This window comes from Nyctereutes procyonoides, unplaced genomic scaffold (assembly GCF_905146905.1).
Source record: "Nyctereutes procyonoides isolate TBG_1078 unplaced genomic scaffold, NYPRO_anot_genome, whole genome shotgun sequence".
NCBI classification, from domain to species: domain Eukaryota; kingdom Metazoa; phylum Chordata; class Mammalia; order Carnivora; family Canidae; genus Nyctereutes; species Nyctereutes procyonoides.
Window position 1 is genome coordinate 73,228,517 of NW_026575135.1, and position 16,489 is coordinate 73,245,005.

A 16,489-nucleotide genomic window follows, 5' to 3' on the forward strand; every position below is an offset into this window, starting at 1 on the left:
GACCACGGGCGGAAGCGGATGCGGCGGCGGGTGGGAGGGCCCGGCCGCCGGGGTCCGGGGGGTGGGGTCTGGGCCGCCTGTCCGGACCCAGCTTGGGGCCTGGACTCGGACCGGGGAGGGCCTCAGCTTCCGGCTGACACCCGGCCGGCGGGACCCAGGTAACGAGGCAGACGGGGCGAGGGTCGTCCGGGCTGTAGAGCGTCCGGGTTGGGGGGGGACCAGGGAGGGTCGCAGTGCCACTCGCTTCTGCGGCGAACACAGAGCACTGGGTTCGGAGGAGAAGGGTGGGAGGAGTTAAACTCGTGGCGGGGGGCGGGGGTCATGTGAACGCCACGCCCCTACAGGAAGGAAGGGTGTGCGCGCGTGCGTGTGTGCGCGTGCGTGTGCGCGCGTGCGTGTGTGCGCGTGCGTGTGTGCGCGTGCGCGTGCGCGCGCCTTTAGGAATGAATTTAGAAGGGAGGGGGCGACTGGCAGGGGTCTTCCCAACTGTGCCGCTATTGCTGGCAGGACTCAGGCCTCTATTCCAGGACGGTTCTCCCAGTGGCCCCGGGAAGAGTTTGAGATGAGGAATCACATCCCTGGCACAGTTTTGGAGGCAGAGGGGGAGGTGAGGGTGAAGGGAAAGGAGCGAAGAATGTATGTGCAAGGTGCCAGCATCTAGGTCTGGGATGGATTTAGTTCATTCAGGGAGAGCTGATTAAAAAACTGAACACTCTAAGAAGCTTGGGAGATGCAGGAGATTAGTGTGTGGCAAGAACAAGAGAGCGAGGAGAAGGATGTTCTTTTCTCTGTTTTTTACAAGACAGTCGATTGATGATAGAGCAGAGTAAAGGAATCTAATTTAGGTAAGGGAAGGAGAGGTGGGTGGGGGGATGGGGTGACTGGGTGATGGGCACTGAGGGGAGCACTTGATGGGATGAGCACTGGGTGTTACACTATATGTTGGCAAATCGAACTCCAATAAAAATGTACAAAATAATAATTTAGTTAAGGAGTCTTAGGAATCCATTTGGGCAAATAATAGATTAGAAAATGTCATAATGTTTAAATATTCCACAGGTTAACACTGAAATCAGCCTCTGGCCATGCCGGTTCAATGGCTTGTTTCTTCTCATGAACCCCAGCAGAAGACAGACGAGCCGGCCCTCACAGTGGATGGCTTCCCTTCCCTGAGCAAGAGATGGGATAGAACCTGGGATCTGCCAGACACCAGATTCTGGGCTAAATAAACCAGCTGAATGAAGGAATGTAACAGACCCCTGAGAGGGACACTGAACCCTGCAGTGGGGGGGGAGGGGCCTGGACATACCCCTTCCCCCCCAGACTCCTCCCCTTCAGAGTCCACTCAGCCATGGACTTTGGACCTGGATAAGAGGAGAGAAACTGCACTTTGGTGTATCTGATTTGGGATTCTAAGTTTTGGAAATGGAGTGCTGGAAGGGGGTTTGGTGATCTCCAGGGTAGCAGCTAAGAGAAGAGAAGAAAGGTAAGTCTCGTGTCTCACTTCCCACTTGGTGCCTTTTTGCTTGCTGCTCTTGTGCAGAAAATGTTCAGTGGGGCAAATCTGGGGACACTGCCATTTAGGAAGTGCCTGATGAGAACCCTTACCACATGGGTACAAAGGAAGCTTCAATCTGTTTCACTCTCTTAGAATGCAGACTTGTTTCCAGCCTCTCTTTACCTTCTAAGGGGTTGTGTGCAATGGCAGTTGTGAAATCAGGCCTAGGAGAACATGAAAAGAATTTAGGCTTCTGAAGAGAGGTTGAATTAGATTATAAGGGCCAACGCTGATTCAACACATTTGGGCTAAGTAAGACTCTAGATTACCCAGGCAGATGCAGGCTGTTGTGTTTTGGGGAACTAACTGAATAGAGCTGCCTTGGCGGGGAGGATTGAAGATGGCCTAGATAACTTCCTAAATTATCTTTCTCCTCCGTCTATAAGGGGGTTTAGGCCATGAAACCTCAGGTGACAGCAGAGGAACAGAATACAGGTTTGAGATCAGTTGAATTTTTATTCTAGCTCTGACTTTCTTAGTGTGCACCCTAGACATGTCAGTTTATTTCTGTCACGTTTTGTTCACCCAAAAAGACGGGGATAACTAACTTTATACGCACCTCACACGTTGTTACTGGAAGCAAACGAAAGGATAGATTTTGAAAAGTATCCAGGGCCATGTACATGTAAAACAGTACCATTGACATTGCTTGATGATGCTTGTATAATTGTTACATACAAAAACTGAATTAGGGGTTCTGTTCTTTTCTTGAATTAGTGTACTGGCAAAAACCTTTGATGTCTTCAATTAAAAGCCTGCCCTGAATTTATCTCCTTTTGTTGCTGTTAAACAGTACTTGAGATCATCAAGTGATGGTGGAAAAGGTGCATAAGTCCAGGAGAACTTAGGTTGAGGGATTCTGGTCCTTAGGGCTCTCCACACTTGTGACAAGTGTGCTTCTTGGGGGTAGCAGATTAAAGAGGGGTGGAGGAAAGTATAAGTCTCAAGGGCCAAGTGTGTGGTTAGGAGACAGAGCCCCATTTCTTGGAGTAATTGCTGAGCCTTTTCTTCTGGTGGCATAACCTGGTATTTTCTCCTGCTCTTTAAGATGACAGTTTTTTTTGGACTGCCATCTTTTTAGCCCTTTATATATTTTGCAGGTTCTCTTCCCATTTAAGCAGGGAGCTGCTTCTTGTCACTCCTTCTTGCTCCTTTCTTGAACTCCGGTTCAAGATAGGCATAGTGATGACAAACAGGAGATGTGTTGAGAATTTTGATAGACAGAGGGCTGTGGTGACCTGGTGCTGGGGCAGGAAGCCTGGCTTCTAGCATCTCTTTGCCTCTCACTGGATGTGTAACATCTCATATTCACTGGGGGCTGGCAGCAAGAACTAAGGTCCTTTGCAAGCTGAAAATGATATGTATTTATGACTTAGTTTCTTTTTCCCTCCTCCTCCTTTTCTTGCCTGCCTTCCCCCAGTAGTGAGCTGTTTCTTCTCTGGTGTGAGGCTTACTTGGGGCTATACCTTTCAGGCCAAGCTTCTACTTTAGAAGGTCTGGATTTCAGGGTGGCATGTCACCTACCCCAGCTGGGTCCAGCAAATTCCTGGTGCCAGTCCTTGCAAGGCATACCTGGTCCAGGATGCGTCTGCAACTCTCATCTTACCTGGGAGGCCTGTGAGCACTTAGAAGCATTTAAAGTACTACAGAGTTGTGCTGTATTTACATGGTGTTCATGTTACATGAAGCGTCCAGGCTATTGTGTCACTTTTCTGTCACCATGTTGTTGTAAGGAAGAGAACAGGGATTATTTCCCCAGTTTGATATTTAAGGGGAAGGAAGCAACAGAAGCCCTGAGCATAAAGGGCTTTCCTAAGTGTGGAGAAGTAGATACTGTAATTGCCTGCCCAGTGTGGTGCTGTGTCTACAGCATCTGACCTGATAAGGGCCATCTGGATTCTGCTGCAAACCTTCAGGGAGGGGAATTCAGTGCCCTATCAGACAGCATCTCTGGTAAGACATTTCCTTCCTAGACTTAACCAGAATTCCTCTCCTCTGTCATTTTTACTGAAAGCTCTAGTCCTGACCCTTTGACAAGACAGCCTTCTCAAGACCGTCATCTGCCTTCTCACAGGGATATACTAGGATCTCAGACCACTTAGCCAGGACCAGTGATAGACCTAATCAAAAGTTATGTATGTGTTTTAACTGTATTTATACCATTCTGTCATACAAAAGGAATTATATGTGGCTAACCAAAAGTTTCATTTTACAGATAATGCTCACTGGTCATTGTATTCATCTCTTTTTTCTTTGATCTTGATGGGCTGTTTCTCCGGGTATCCACGGGGAGTAGGGATGTTAGGAGAATGGAGAGGGAAAAATAGACACAACACAGATCTAAACCTTTGATTTTACTTCTTCTGATAGTTTCCAGCCAAAATCTGCCTTAAGTTCAGAGCATGAATTCTTTCCAAATTGTAAACAATTTCAGGGTATCTTAGGTATGGTTTATGGGAAGGCAGTTGGAACAATTTTCACTTCCTTCTCCTCATCTCTCCAGTCTTCTCTTGGAGGTAGTGGGGGTGAGCAGGATACACTATTTTTGCTTCTAATTCTCTCTTATCTCATGAGCAGATCTTCCTGTTTCTTCCATTTTCACATACTCCAATTCCAATTTCATTCCCAGAATCCAGGCACCTAGCTCCTTGTTTCTGCCCTTCTTCCCTGTGCCCCCACCTCCCACCCCAAAAACACCTCCTCATGAAATCTCCATCAAAAGCCCAGGGCCTCTTTTTCCAGGTCAATGTGGCACTTACCACCCTGGCTTCTTGCCTCTCAGACCAAATGTTTTCTCTTGTTTCCATCTAGAATTCAGCACAAACCACTTCTTTAACCAGGCTCTTTCTGCTTGGGATAGTCCTTTTGCAGCTGGGGAATTTCTACCCTTAGATCTTCCTGAGAGCCTTGGAATTTCAACAAAGGATTGTAGTCATTGGATGTGAGTTATGGTGCACAAACAGTTCCCCATTCTTGTCCTCTTTGAGCTGCCTTCAATAGAGAAGGATTATTGTTAAAGATGGGAACGTTACATCTCATTGGCTGGTTGGTCCTCCCTACCTTTCAGCATCTTACTATGTCCTTTGTCCTGGAGGGTGATTTTAGCTCCTGATATCTTGGGTCTACAAACCAGTATTTCTCAACTTGTTACACTTTTAGGAATGATCATTTTCCTTCTCACCTTGACATGGAGTGTGAGTGTGTAGGTCTCCCATATCTCACAATTCCCTTCATAAAGAAAGCATAAAGAGAGGGCAAAGGTGCAGAGACAGTGGCTACTGGTTGACATATGAGCGTGGGCTTGCATTTCTTACCATGGTCCATGAAGTCAGCTCAGCTGGAAACCTTGGATACACACACACACACACACACACACACACACACACACACACAGTCCAGCCTCAGTGATGTGTCAGCTCTTTGCTCCTTCAGGGCTAGCTCCAGTTGCTTCTACCAGGACTTCCCTGCTGCCCCACTGTGCACCTGTCATTCTGGACACATGGCCATCTCAGAGCATTTGCACTCAAGAATATGTAAGAGGAAGGAATGCCTGGGTCTAAACCTGGCCATGCCCTTCATCATGTCTTGTGACCTTCAGCCAGTTGGCACTTACTCTGAGATTCACACTCCTGATCTGTAGAATGGGATGATAATTAATGCACACTCTGCAGACTGCTGGGAGGGTTCCACAAGTGGAGGCCTCTGTGCAACTAGTTTATTTCCTTAGCTCCAGGCTGGGGAGGAGGCCCTGCCATTTTGTTTCTCTAAAACCGTTGGTGATTCCTGGTTTCCTGTAGAAACAAGTTAGTAAGCAAAATCAGTAACCACACACTGCTAAGTTCCTGCCTGCTGTGTGGAACACAGAGGGAAGTGGATTCGGGGGAAGGCCCGGTGCCTGTAGAATGTGTCCTGGTCACATGGTAGGGCTGGCCCTAGCCTGAGTGTGCATGAGTAGCCAGTAGATTCTCACTTCCCAGGATTAGATGAAGACATCAAGGCTTTTCCAGGGTGCTGCCTCACCCCCTTTCACAAAATTCTAAGATTAAGTCCTTTACTCCTTAGGACTCATGGTTCTTACCACAGAACAAGTCTGTCTCTGCCCTTATACTCAGAGCGAACAGCTCTCATTCCCCACATCGAAAGGAAAAAACAAAGTATTTAAAAAAAAAAAAAAGAAAAATGGAAAACAGCTGGCCCCTTCGGCTTTTGGCAGCAGGTGTTTCCTCTTTGGCTTCTTTTTTTGGTACCGTGGTTCTTGTCCTCACAGCCCTGCTGCACCCTTTGGCCCCTCCGTTGTCCCATCTCCTCCCTCCAGGAAGCTCGAGTTTATTAGCAGGTTGATGAGAGCTGAGCTGTGGGGCTGGCCGGCCCACCTCACGTTGGGGTCCCCATCAACTCCTTGAGGCTGTAGGGCTTGGGAGCGCAAAACTCCGGAAGTCTCCACCGGGTCGGGTTCAGGGTTGTGAGCAGGGAAGGGCCCAGTGTAACAACTGTCAACACAGCGCCTCCCGAAGTTGGGAACCCTGAAAAACTTGGGATCCTGACGGCGGCTAACTGCCAAGCCCCGCGGAGGAGGCCGGCCTGGAGGAAGGGGCCCCGCGAGTACTGGCAGCGGGTCCCGCCCCTCGGCCCTTCCCCGTCCCGCCCTTCCCGGGGAAGGGCCACGTTGCTCGCCTGGCGGGCGGGCCGGGCGAATGTAGGAAGGGGCCGGCCGGGAGGTAGGCACCGGCATCCGCGCGAGTGGCTGGAACGCGCCGGGCCCCCGGGCTCGTTCTTCGCGCCCCGGGGCGCTCCAAGGTCAGGGCCAGGGAGTGCTGAGGACCCGGTGAGTAGGGGCCCGAAACGTCGGCGTCCGTCAGTTCCGAGGCTTGTCTCGGGGAGGGGATGGAGGTCCCCGCGGGAGCGGAGAGGGCGCCCCAGGGGCTGGGTCCCGGCTGGAGAAGCGGCTCTTCTCCGAGCGCTTCGGGTGCCCGGAAGCCGCGGGCTTTGGCCGCGCACCACTCCCGACCCGGGAAGTGGAACTTAGAGTTGGGCTCTTGAAGTCCCGGGCCTCCAGCTGCGGGAGGGAGGGCGGGCTCCGCGGGGAGGGAGGCTGTTGTGAAACTTGGTGGTTGGGCGTGCGTGGGTGCGGGGCCGCGGGAGGTGTGGTTGTTGGAGAGGTTTGGGGAGTGGGAAGGTCGCTTTCCCTAAACCCCACCCCAGGGTACTTTCCACTGGTACTAACTAGGGTTCTTTCCCCTCAGCCGCAAAGAAGAATTGACTCAATGTAAAAATAGTGAATTGGAGAGAAAACATTTTCCTACCTGTTAGGGTGTGGGGTGTTGGGGGCTCCTCAGATGTACAGGGCTCCCATCTTACAAATCGGAGCAGAAAGGCTGTGTGGCCAGCTGATCGGCGTTTGTACTTAGCAGCTCCCGGGTGAGGCTTCCACCTTTTTTTTTTTTTTTTTAATTTTTATTTACTTATGATAGTCACAGAGAGAGAGAGAGACAGAGACACAGGCAGAGGGAGAAGCAGGCTCCATGCTCCGGGAGCCCGATGTGGGATTCGATCCCGGGTCTCCAGGATCGTGCCCTGGGCCAAAGGCAGGCGCCAAAGCACTGCGCTTGGTTAACCCTTGCCCCTATGGCCTGTTTAATTACTCTTTGCTTTAGATCATCACTGGCTGAGAGATCCAGCTTTATTCTCTGTCGTTTGTAGCAGTTTTCAGACCATGGAGTCTTTTAGATGCTTACATACCTTCAGTCTGCCTCCCATGGTGAGTCACCCCTGTCTGACCCCGTTACTGGAGACCCATGAGATCAGGATTCCTGCTTCCGTGTCCTTTTCGTAGAGTTAGGAAGCATTGAAGTTATGTTTAGCCTCAGTGGCATATGTGACACCTTAAACTCACTTCCTGTTTGGGACTTTGGGAAAGTTGTCGCTATCCTTTTCATCATCAGAAACCAGGGAACCTGAGGAAGATCCAAATCAACTCTTTCCCTGTTCAAATAAGGGAACTAAGATACAAGTGGGTCCAGCAACTTGCCCAAAGTTACCTGGTTTCTCAGGCCTTCATGCTTTTTTGGTGCACTAACATCATACTTCCTTTTAGTCTTTCCTTTTTCAGGATGAATAACCTGCATCCCTTCCTCATAGGTCTTATTCTCTAAGCTCTTGAATTATTTAGTGTATCTTCTCGACTTCTTTTCATTTCTTGCATCCTTGTGAAAGTATGGAGCCTGATACATGATGTGGGAGTCTAGCAGAAGTCTAATAATGAACAAGAAAGTAAATCAGTTAGGTCTCCATTAACTGTAGTGTATTTCATACTTTGAATTTTTTAGGCAGTGCTTTTTAACGTACTTAGCAAGACAAGGTAGAAAGGAAAACCTGTCAATATTACTTAACTCCAAAAATAAAAATAAAAAAAAATATTACTTCCATACTTTTTTGAAGCTAAGTATGACTTCTTCATTATTGCTTATGGGGATCCCTGGGTGGTGCAGCGGTTTAGCACCTGCCTTTGGCCCAGGGCGCGATCCTGGAGACCCGGGATTGAATTCCACGTCAGGCTCCCGGTGCATGGAGCCTGCTTCTCCCTCCTCCTGTGTCTCTGCCTCTCTCTCTCTCTCTCTGTCTCTGTGTGACTATCATAAATAAAAAATTTATTAGGAATTTTTTTCAAAATTCCTTGCTTATGAAAGGAAGTTGACAATCTGGTATCTTGTTGTTTAAAAAGTATTTTTACCATGGCCAGGAAGGGGTATGAGGAGGCACTGGCTGCAGAATACCATGGAATCCGTGTTAGAAAGGATCTCACAGCTTCTAGACAGTCCTTCAGAGAAGAAATTGAGACCTACAGGGCTTGGTAGGACCCGCTCAGAGCCTCCTGGGATTTGGCTGAGGGTTTTACACATTAAAAATACTCTTCATCTCCTACCACAATGCAGATGTCTTTGTACTTGGTGGTGTGGAGCAGCTGTGTCACTTACCTGAAAGAGTGTGAAAACTAGCAAATCAGAACTAGTTTTGAATCTGTTCCTTGCAGGCAAATGTCATTAATAACAGAACATAGAAACTCAGTTCAGGGTTAAGGACTATTCCATTTTAGAAAAGGAAGATGTGGCACATTGTATTTTCCCAAATTGGTCATCCCATAAATATCCCATTCCTCTTGTTGTTAGAATTGGACATTGTTCTCCACTCACAAGTGGTGGGATCCGTGGTTTTCTCCCTTTGAGTGTGGTTAGGGACTCATGATTCCTCTGACCTACAAGTAAAAGGCAGAAGTGATCCAAGGCTAGATCATGAAAAGGATACAGTTTCACCTGGTTTTCTCTCTTTCTTGGGACACTCATCTTTGGAACCCAGCCATCAAGTTCAGAGGAAACCCAGGCCAAGTGAAGAGACTACATGGAGGTGTTGCAGCTAGCACTCCAGCTAACCATGCTAACATCAACCTGCAGATGTGTGACAGAATATGCCTTTGAGGGGGAATCTACCCCTCAGCTTTTGAGTCTTCTAGCTGAGGTCCCAGACATCATGGAGCAGAGACATGTCATCCCCTCTGCACCTCACTGTCCAAATTTCTGACCTGTTGAAACTGAGAGGAAATAAATGATTGCTATTGATTTAAGCCATTAAGTGTTTTTTTATTTTTCAATAATAGTTACTGATAAGGAAGGTAATATGAATGGAAGCAGGCCCTCAGATTTTGAACGTGGGGCCTGAGCACAGAGGACAGAAGGAACACTTTGCTGTGCTTATCAAGGGTACATAGATTCTGTTTTACTCATTATTTCAGGTACTTATTGTTGTATCACACATCACCCCAGAACTTAATGGTTTAAAACAGCAGAATCATTTTATTTCTATCTTAGCTATGTGGTTCTTGCTCGTGGTCTTTCATGCAGTTGCAGTCTGATGTGGCCAGAGCTGGGATCATCTGAAAGGCTTCCTCCCATGTCTAGTGGTTGATGCTTGCTGTTGGCTAGAACCTTAACTTGGATTGTGAGCTGGAATACCTGTAGGTGTTCTATCCGTGTGGCTTGGGTTTCCTCTAACCTTTGTGGCCATATTCAAAGAGCATGCATCTCAGCAGCAACAGGTGGAAACTGTATCGCCTTTCTTTCTTTTATTTTCTTTTTTAAAGATTTTATTTATTTATTCATGAGAGACCCAGAGAGAGGCAGAGACAGGCCGAATGAGAAGCAGGCTCCCTGCAGGGAGCCCAATGTGGAACTCCATCCCAGGACCCTAGGATCATGACGCTCAACCACTGAGCCCAACCAAAGGCAGACGCTCAACCACTGAGCCACCCAGGTGCCCGGGTATGGCCTTTCGTGGACTAGTTTTGCAAATCTTGCATGATCACTTCCTTGATAGTCACAGATCAAAGAGAGGGAACAGGGACCCCACATCCCTCACCTCTACTGAGAGGAATGGCCTTACATCTTTGTTAAGAAGAGCATGTGAGATGAATATGTGGTGATCATCTTTGGATGATCAGAACTTGTTTTCCACTTGAAACTTTTAAAAGAAGGACAACTGTTTGAATTTTTGCATCTGATGAGTAAGAAATTTTATCTTAATATAGTTTAATTTGCATTTTTCTTACTTTAAGTGAAATTAAGTATCTTTTCATGTATCTAAGGACCAATTCAGTATCTTTTTGTGAATTGCCCTTGTCTAACTAAAGACAAGGAGTTTTGGCTTTTTACCCCCTCAGTTTAAAAGTTTTTTGTCAGACTATTGGCTTTTTATTTGTGATATATATTGCAAATATTCTCTCCCAGTTTGTCTTTCAACTTGGCTAATGTGTTTATATCATGCAAGTGTTTTACTTATTACTGCATCTAGATTTTGAATCAAACTTAGCCTTTTTTTTGTATGCAGGTTATAGAGGAATTGTGTATTTTCTTCTAGCACTTGTATAGTTAGATTTTTTATATTTAGAACTCTAATCCACTCGGGAGTTATTCTTCTGTACAGTTATATAATTTTGTTTTTCCAAATATCTGTATAATATCTGTATAGTAGTCATAACAACTAATAGACCTTTTTTTTTTTTTTTTTGCCTTAGTAATTTTAAATATCACCTGTATCTTCTATTGGGTTTGTACACATATTTGGGTCTGTTTTTGTAGTTTAAATTGTATTCCTTTGGATGATCTATTTATTTACCTACTAGCATCACATCGTTTTAATTATAGAAGCTTTGTAATGTGTAGTATTTTAATGGCTGGTAGGGCTAATGAGCAAAACCTTGCTCATGTAGGTTTTGAATATTCCTTGTTAAGTTTATTCTTATATAGTTTGTAATTTTTATGGCTGTTGTAAATAGGGTTTTCTCAAGCATTGTGACTTCTAATGAGTTATTTTTTGTGTATAGGAAGGCTACTGATTTGTGCCTGTTAGTTTATATCCTGCTACTATGCTCAATTCTTCAGTTGTTTGGGTTTATCATTGATTCTATCAGTTTCCCAGGCATATTCTTACAGTATCAACAAATAGATAGTCATGCTTCCTTTTCCACTTCTGTAGTCCATTCACATTGGCTGATCCCTCCAAGAGAATGTTAAATTGTCATATAGATGGTGGGCAGCTTGGCTTTGCCCCTGACTTTTGTGGGAATGCCGCTAGTGCTTCCTTATTAGATAAGGTCTGACTTTAGCCTAGAGGTGTGATATTAAGAGTTTTTATTTTTATTTTTTTAAAGATTTTATTTATTTATTTGAGAGAGCGAAAGCGTGGGCCTGTGAGCCAGGGGCAAGGGCAGAGGGAGAGAAACTGGAGCAGGCTCCCTGCTGAGCCTGGAGCCCCTCTGGCGCTGGATCTCACCACCCCGAGATCAAGACCTGAGCTGGTACCAAGAGTCCTATGCTTAACTGACTGAGCTTCCCAGGCACCCCTAATATTAGGGTTTTAAAATCAGTAATCTGTGAGCAATTTGATTTGAGGAATGGGAGGCAGAATGTCTCGCCTCCATCCTTGCCCCTAAAACTCTGCAGAGAAGTTGGAACTGAAGTCTTTCACGTATGGGAGGAAAAGTAGGGTTCTGTTGCTTCCTCCTTAACAACATCACGCTCTATTTCTCACTCAAACCATATTGCTTTTCTGAGGCTCATGGACTCATTTTGGAGTGGGGGAAGTGTGTTGTCCTATCCTCTTTATCCCAGATTAAGAGATGGGCAGCTCATTTCTAAGAGAGCTCTGGAGTCGACCTCTTGGCCTCCCACTTCCCCTACTGTTTCTCCTATTCTTGGATGCCCCTTCAGGCCCCATTCCTCCACCCCAGGACAGCTGCATGCCTTTGTGATGAAGGTTGGTTTTGTTTGTCTTCTCCTCAGGTGCATGGCTGCTTCCTGTTTCCAGAGGCCAGAGAAAGCATCCCTAGGGCTGTGGAAGTAAACTAGGCAAGCAAAGGGCAGCCTTGAGCCCCACCCTTGCTGCCCTCCCCTGTGGGGGCCAGGATGCTGAAGAAGCAATCTGCTGGGCTTGTGCTGTGGGGCGCCATCCTCTTTGTGGCCTGGAATGCCCTGCTGCTCCTTTTCTTCTGGACGCGCCCATCACCCAGCAGGCTGCCCTCAGACAGCGCTCTTGATGATGACCCCGCCAGCCTCACCCGGGAGGTGATCCGTCTAGCCGAGGATGCAGAGGTGGAGTTGGAGCGCCAGAGAGGGCTGTTGCAGCAGATCAGGGAGCATCATGCTCGGTGGAGCCAGCGGTGGAGGGTGCCCACTGCTGCTCCACCTGCCCCACCGCGTGTGCCTGTGTCCTCCCCACCAGCTGTGATCCCCATCCTGGTCATCGCCTGTGACCGCAGCACTGTCCGGCGCTGCCTGGACAAGCTGCTGCATTACCGGCCCTCAGCCGAACACTTCCCCATAATTGTCAGCCAGGACTGCGGGCATGAGGAAACGGCCCAGGTCATCGCCTCCTACGGCAGTGCCATCACGCACATCCGGCAGCCAGACCTGAGTAGTATCACGGTGCCCCCAGACCACCGCAAGTTCCAGGGCTACTACAAGATTGCGCGGCACTACCGCTGGGCACTGGGCCAGGTCTTCCACAAGTTTAAGTTCCCAGCAGCGGTGGTGGTGGAGGATGACCTGGAGGTGGCTCCAGACTTCTTTGAGTACTTTCAGGCCACGTACCCGCTGCTGAGGGCCGACCCCTCCCTGTGGTGTGTGTCTGCCTGGAATGACAACGGCAAGGAGCAGATGGTGGACTCCAGCAAGCCAGAGCTGCTGTACCGCACCGACTTCTTCCCTGGCCTGGGCTGGCTGCTGCTGGCTGAGCTCTGGGCCGAACTGGAGCCCAAGTGGCCCAGGGCCTTTTGGGACGACTGGATGCGTAGGCCTGAGCAGCGGCAGGGCAGGGCCTGTGTGCGGCCTGAGATCTCCAGAACGATGACCTTTGGCCGCAAGGGTGTGAGCCATGGGCAGTTCTTTGACCAGCACCTCAAATTCATTAAGCTGAACCAGCACTTTGTGCCCTTCACCCAGCTGGATCTGTCATACTTACGGCAGGAGACCTATGACCGAGATTTCCTTGCCCGCGTCTATGGGGCTCCCCTGCTGCAGGTGGAAAAAGTGAGGACCAGTGAGCGCAGCGAGCTGGGGGAGGTGCGGGTCCAGTACACGGGCAGGGACAGCTTCAAGGCCTTTGCCAAAGCTCTGGGAGTCATGGACGACCTCAAGTCCGGTGTCCCCAGGGCCGGCTACCGGGGCATTGTCAGCTTCCTGTTCCGGGGTCGCCGTGTCCACCTGGCCCCCCCACAGACGTGGGATGGCTATGATCCTAGCTGGAATTAGCAGCGCCTGCCTGTCCCTCCTGGGCACCTTCCTTGTCATATCATGGGCTGAGATGGGCTGCATCGTCCTCTTTGTGTCTCTCTTGGGTACATTTATCTTTATCTTTTGTTTTGTTTTTTCGAGTGGCATTCAAGAGCACAGAGGATAGGGTGAGGGTTAATCTCCTGTTCTTAAGGGGGTCAAGTCAGGGGAAACTTTCTGGGGTACGTTGGGTGGTATTAAGCAAGAAACCACTGTGTGGTAGGGAGAGACTTGGGCATGTGGGAGCCACAGACTTCCATGTTCCAGGTTTTCTCCTAGAGCATGTGTAGAGAGGTTGGCAGCATTAGCTCTCTTGACCAGCTCTCTTTTTCCTTGTCCTTGCTCTTCCAACCAGGGTATGAGCTCATCCCCTTATATTTGCTCCCCATTCCCACCTTCCCCCAGTTTGAGGGGTTGTTGGCTTATTTGAAAAGGGGACTTACCTATGGCCAAAATGAGACTAACCAAAGGGGTTTCATCAGAGTCTGGGCGGAGCTGTTAGGCATTCAGGGTTTATTGCCACCCACCCTTATTTCTCTTTACCTGTCTCCTTATCCCTGACCTCCTTTCTTTCCTTGCAGCTTAGCAGTTTGTGATTCTAAAATGAAAAGTTGAAGAGAGAAACAAGACCTCTCCTCAGCTTATCTGAGGAATGGAGGGAAAGGTGGTAGGGGAAAGCCTTTGTGTAATAGGACATGCCTCCCTCATCCTGCCTCAAAGAAACAGACTCTGTTCCTGGATCCTGGCCTTTCTAAAAATGGATCCCTTCTCCATTACTGTAGGAGGTTTCATGCTGGCTTTTTGGAAGAGAGATTATTAGCTCCTTGTGTCCCCTTGTCCCTGGTGTTTGGTGCACAGGCTCCTCCATGAAGGTTGAGGCTTCTGGTGGCCCTCTCAGGGTAAGGTAGAGCAGCCAAGACAGGATGGCTCCTGCCTTCCTCTTCTAGCAGATCCTGGGCATTCCCTTGTTTGCTCAGATTAGGATGAGGATGGCAGATTGGAGAGCAATTTGTGTGTTTTTGCTTCTGGCCTGACCTCAATTCCTGGAAGAAAGTTGAAGCTACAGAATTATTTTCAAAAATAAAGGCTGAATTGTCTGAAAAACTGTTTGTATGTGTGTGTATTTATATGTCCTGGGACAGGAGGAGGAGTAGAGAAGTTGGTGAAGAGTCAAGAAGAAGGAAAAAGAAGGAAGAACAAGGACTGAAGGAAAGGCCTGGATGGCAGGAGGAAGTGGATCAGCTAAAGGAAGAAAGCAGATGACCAGAAGATGGGAGCTGGGAGGGGTTGAGTGTGAAAGAAAGGCCAGGCTTTGAGGTGGAGGGGGTCCCAGGCTATAGTCACCTGCTGCTAATCCCTGGAGTTGGGCTGTGAACCCTTAGTGGATTTGAGCTTGCTGTAAGCCTGAAGGCCTGGTCTGAGAGAACCCAGGCAGTCCTTGACAAAGCAGGTCTATGTGCTGGGTGCTCCCCAGTGGCACAGACTGCATTTCCTGGGCCTCCTGGGGTGCTTCCTGAGCTCCCGGATGCAGAGCTGATGCTAGGGTAAGCTCTGTCAGTGACACTCAGAGACCTGACCATGATCCCAGTGAGGATGCCTTTTGTGCTGCCGCCTAGAATACGCACATGGAGCTGGCAAACTTACTGAAACTTAGATCATGTAAAACACATTCTGAGAGTTTCGGTTCTCTCTCTCTCTTTTTTTTTTTTTTTTTTTTTTTTTTATGTTTTATTAGTGGATTTGAAAACTCTGGGTAGGTGACTTTGTTCACAGATACCATTCTGGAGATTAACATGTATGAACTGCGGAGGGAGTGAGGTCACCGGGTCAGAAAGGGAGTAGCTCTGGCTTCCCTTTTCCTGGGCTTAAGAATGCTGAGTGTGCTGAGGGAACCGTGTTCAGACATTAATTTTAACCTTTTAGATTTCTGTAGAGCTAGTTTTGTCTTCCCATGTGCTCCTAGGTGGATTAATTTAACCCTGTTTTGGGGTAGGGAGATGGTCATTATCCATGATTTGTGGATAATGACAGGCCCAGTGAGGCACTGAATCTGGCCCGACACACCGGCACCAGGAGCACTTTGGCTGCCAAATTCCATGTTCTTAGCACTAAATGTACCAAACAATTGCTCACCAAGTGCATTGTCCTGTGTGCTCCATAGTTAACATTAACTCATTTAATCCTCAAAGCAATTGGTGATAAAAACTCCTATTTCAGAGATGAGGAAATGGGCACATAGAGGTTTCTTTGCCCAAGGTCACACATATGGTTGGGTGGAGTGGTGGATCTGAATGGGGCCCATGCTTTTAACTACCACCTAACACTGGACTATTCCCTTTCTATCCTTTACTACCCTCCTTCAGGATGCCTCCTCAGCCTCCCTTTGGTACTTTGGTCTCCTGACCTTCAAGCCCCAGGGTAGTGGATGGGACCGGACTTCCTGGTTTGCCTGAGATGGTGGCCTGGCAGGGGGAGCCCTCCAGGAGAGATTTCAGAGGAAATGCCACTCTTAGAAGATTCCTCAGGTTTCTCCTGAAGCAAGGAGAACTTTACATGTCTCTGTGTCCTGTTTCTTTTCCTTTTGATGTATGTCCTCAGGTCACATTTACCCTGTTGAATCATTTTCAGGGGTGATTCATACATACATGGCTGCCATCCATTCAGAACCATGATCCTCCTGCAGATGCAAAACATGTAGAAATACCAAATGCAAAAGTACCATGCATTAAATATTTCAGGATTAACCTTCAGTTCAGAGATATAAAGGTAATTCCAAAGAGTTCACCTAGCTCACTTCAGCACCCCTGCCAGGTGGGCCCTCACTGAAATAGTTGGTGACCAACTAGCATGGCTGGTGCAGGCTGCAAGTTCCTGCAGGTGGAAGTTCTCAATGGTATGCAGGGTCTCAGCTGCCTACAAAAGACTTGGCCCAGCAGCTCTCAGCCAGGCCAATACCCTGGCTTGGCCTTTGCACTTCTGCCTTTGCCTGTAATCCACAGCCCTTCCTCCACTTACTGCCGTCCTCCTGCCCCTGGTTCCTGAGAACAGTGATTCTGCATTCCCACCATGAATCTTCCTTCCACCACTCTCTTGGCCTTTGCCATTGGTAAAT

General features: G+C 48.2%; 1 protein-coding gene across 4 annotated transcripts; it reads left to right on the plus strand.

Moving 5' to 3' along the window:
* Nucleotides 1-21: 21 nt before the first annotated feature.
* MGAT1 (alpha-1,3-mannosyl-glycoprotein 2-beta-N-acetylglucosaminyltransferase) lies at nucleotides 22-14,687 on the plus strand. Of its 4 annotated transcripts, none has more exons than XM_055301567.1 (3): nucleotides 22-158; nucleotides 1,060-1,486; nucleotides 11,890-14,687. In XM_055301567.1, exon 3 carries the CDS (start codon nucleotides 12,013-12,015, stop codon nucleotides 13,354-13,356), a length of 1,344 nt encoding a protein of 447 aa, XP_055157542.1. In that variant the 5' UTR covers nucleotides 22-158; nucleotides 1,060-1,486; nucleotides 11,890-12,012; the 3' UTR covers nucleotides 13,357-14,687. The 4 variants fall into 4 exon arrangements, with proteins under 4 accessions (XP_055157542.1, XP_055157546.1, XP_055157544.1 ...); XM_055301571.1 differs by lacking the exon at nucleotides 22-158 and adding an exon at nucleotides 469-607; XM_055301569.1 differs by lacking the exon at nucleotides 22-158 and adding an exon at nucleotides 642-845.
* Nucleotides 14,688-16,489: the final 1,802 nt, after the last annotated feature.

What these genes read in the sequence shown, in the direction of transcription:
- MGAT1 (XM_055301567.1), top strand. Translation starts at nt 12,013, where the DNA reads ATGCTGAAGAAGCAATCTGCTGGGCTTGTGCTGTGGGGCGCCATCCTC.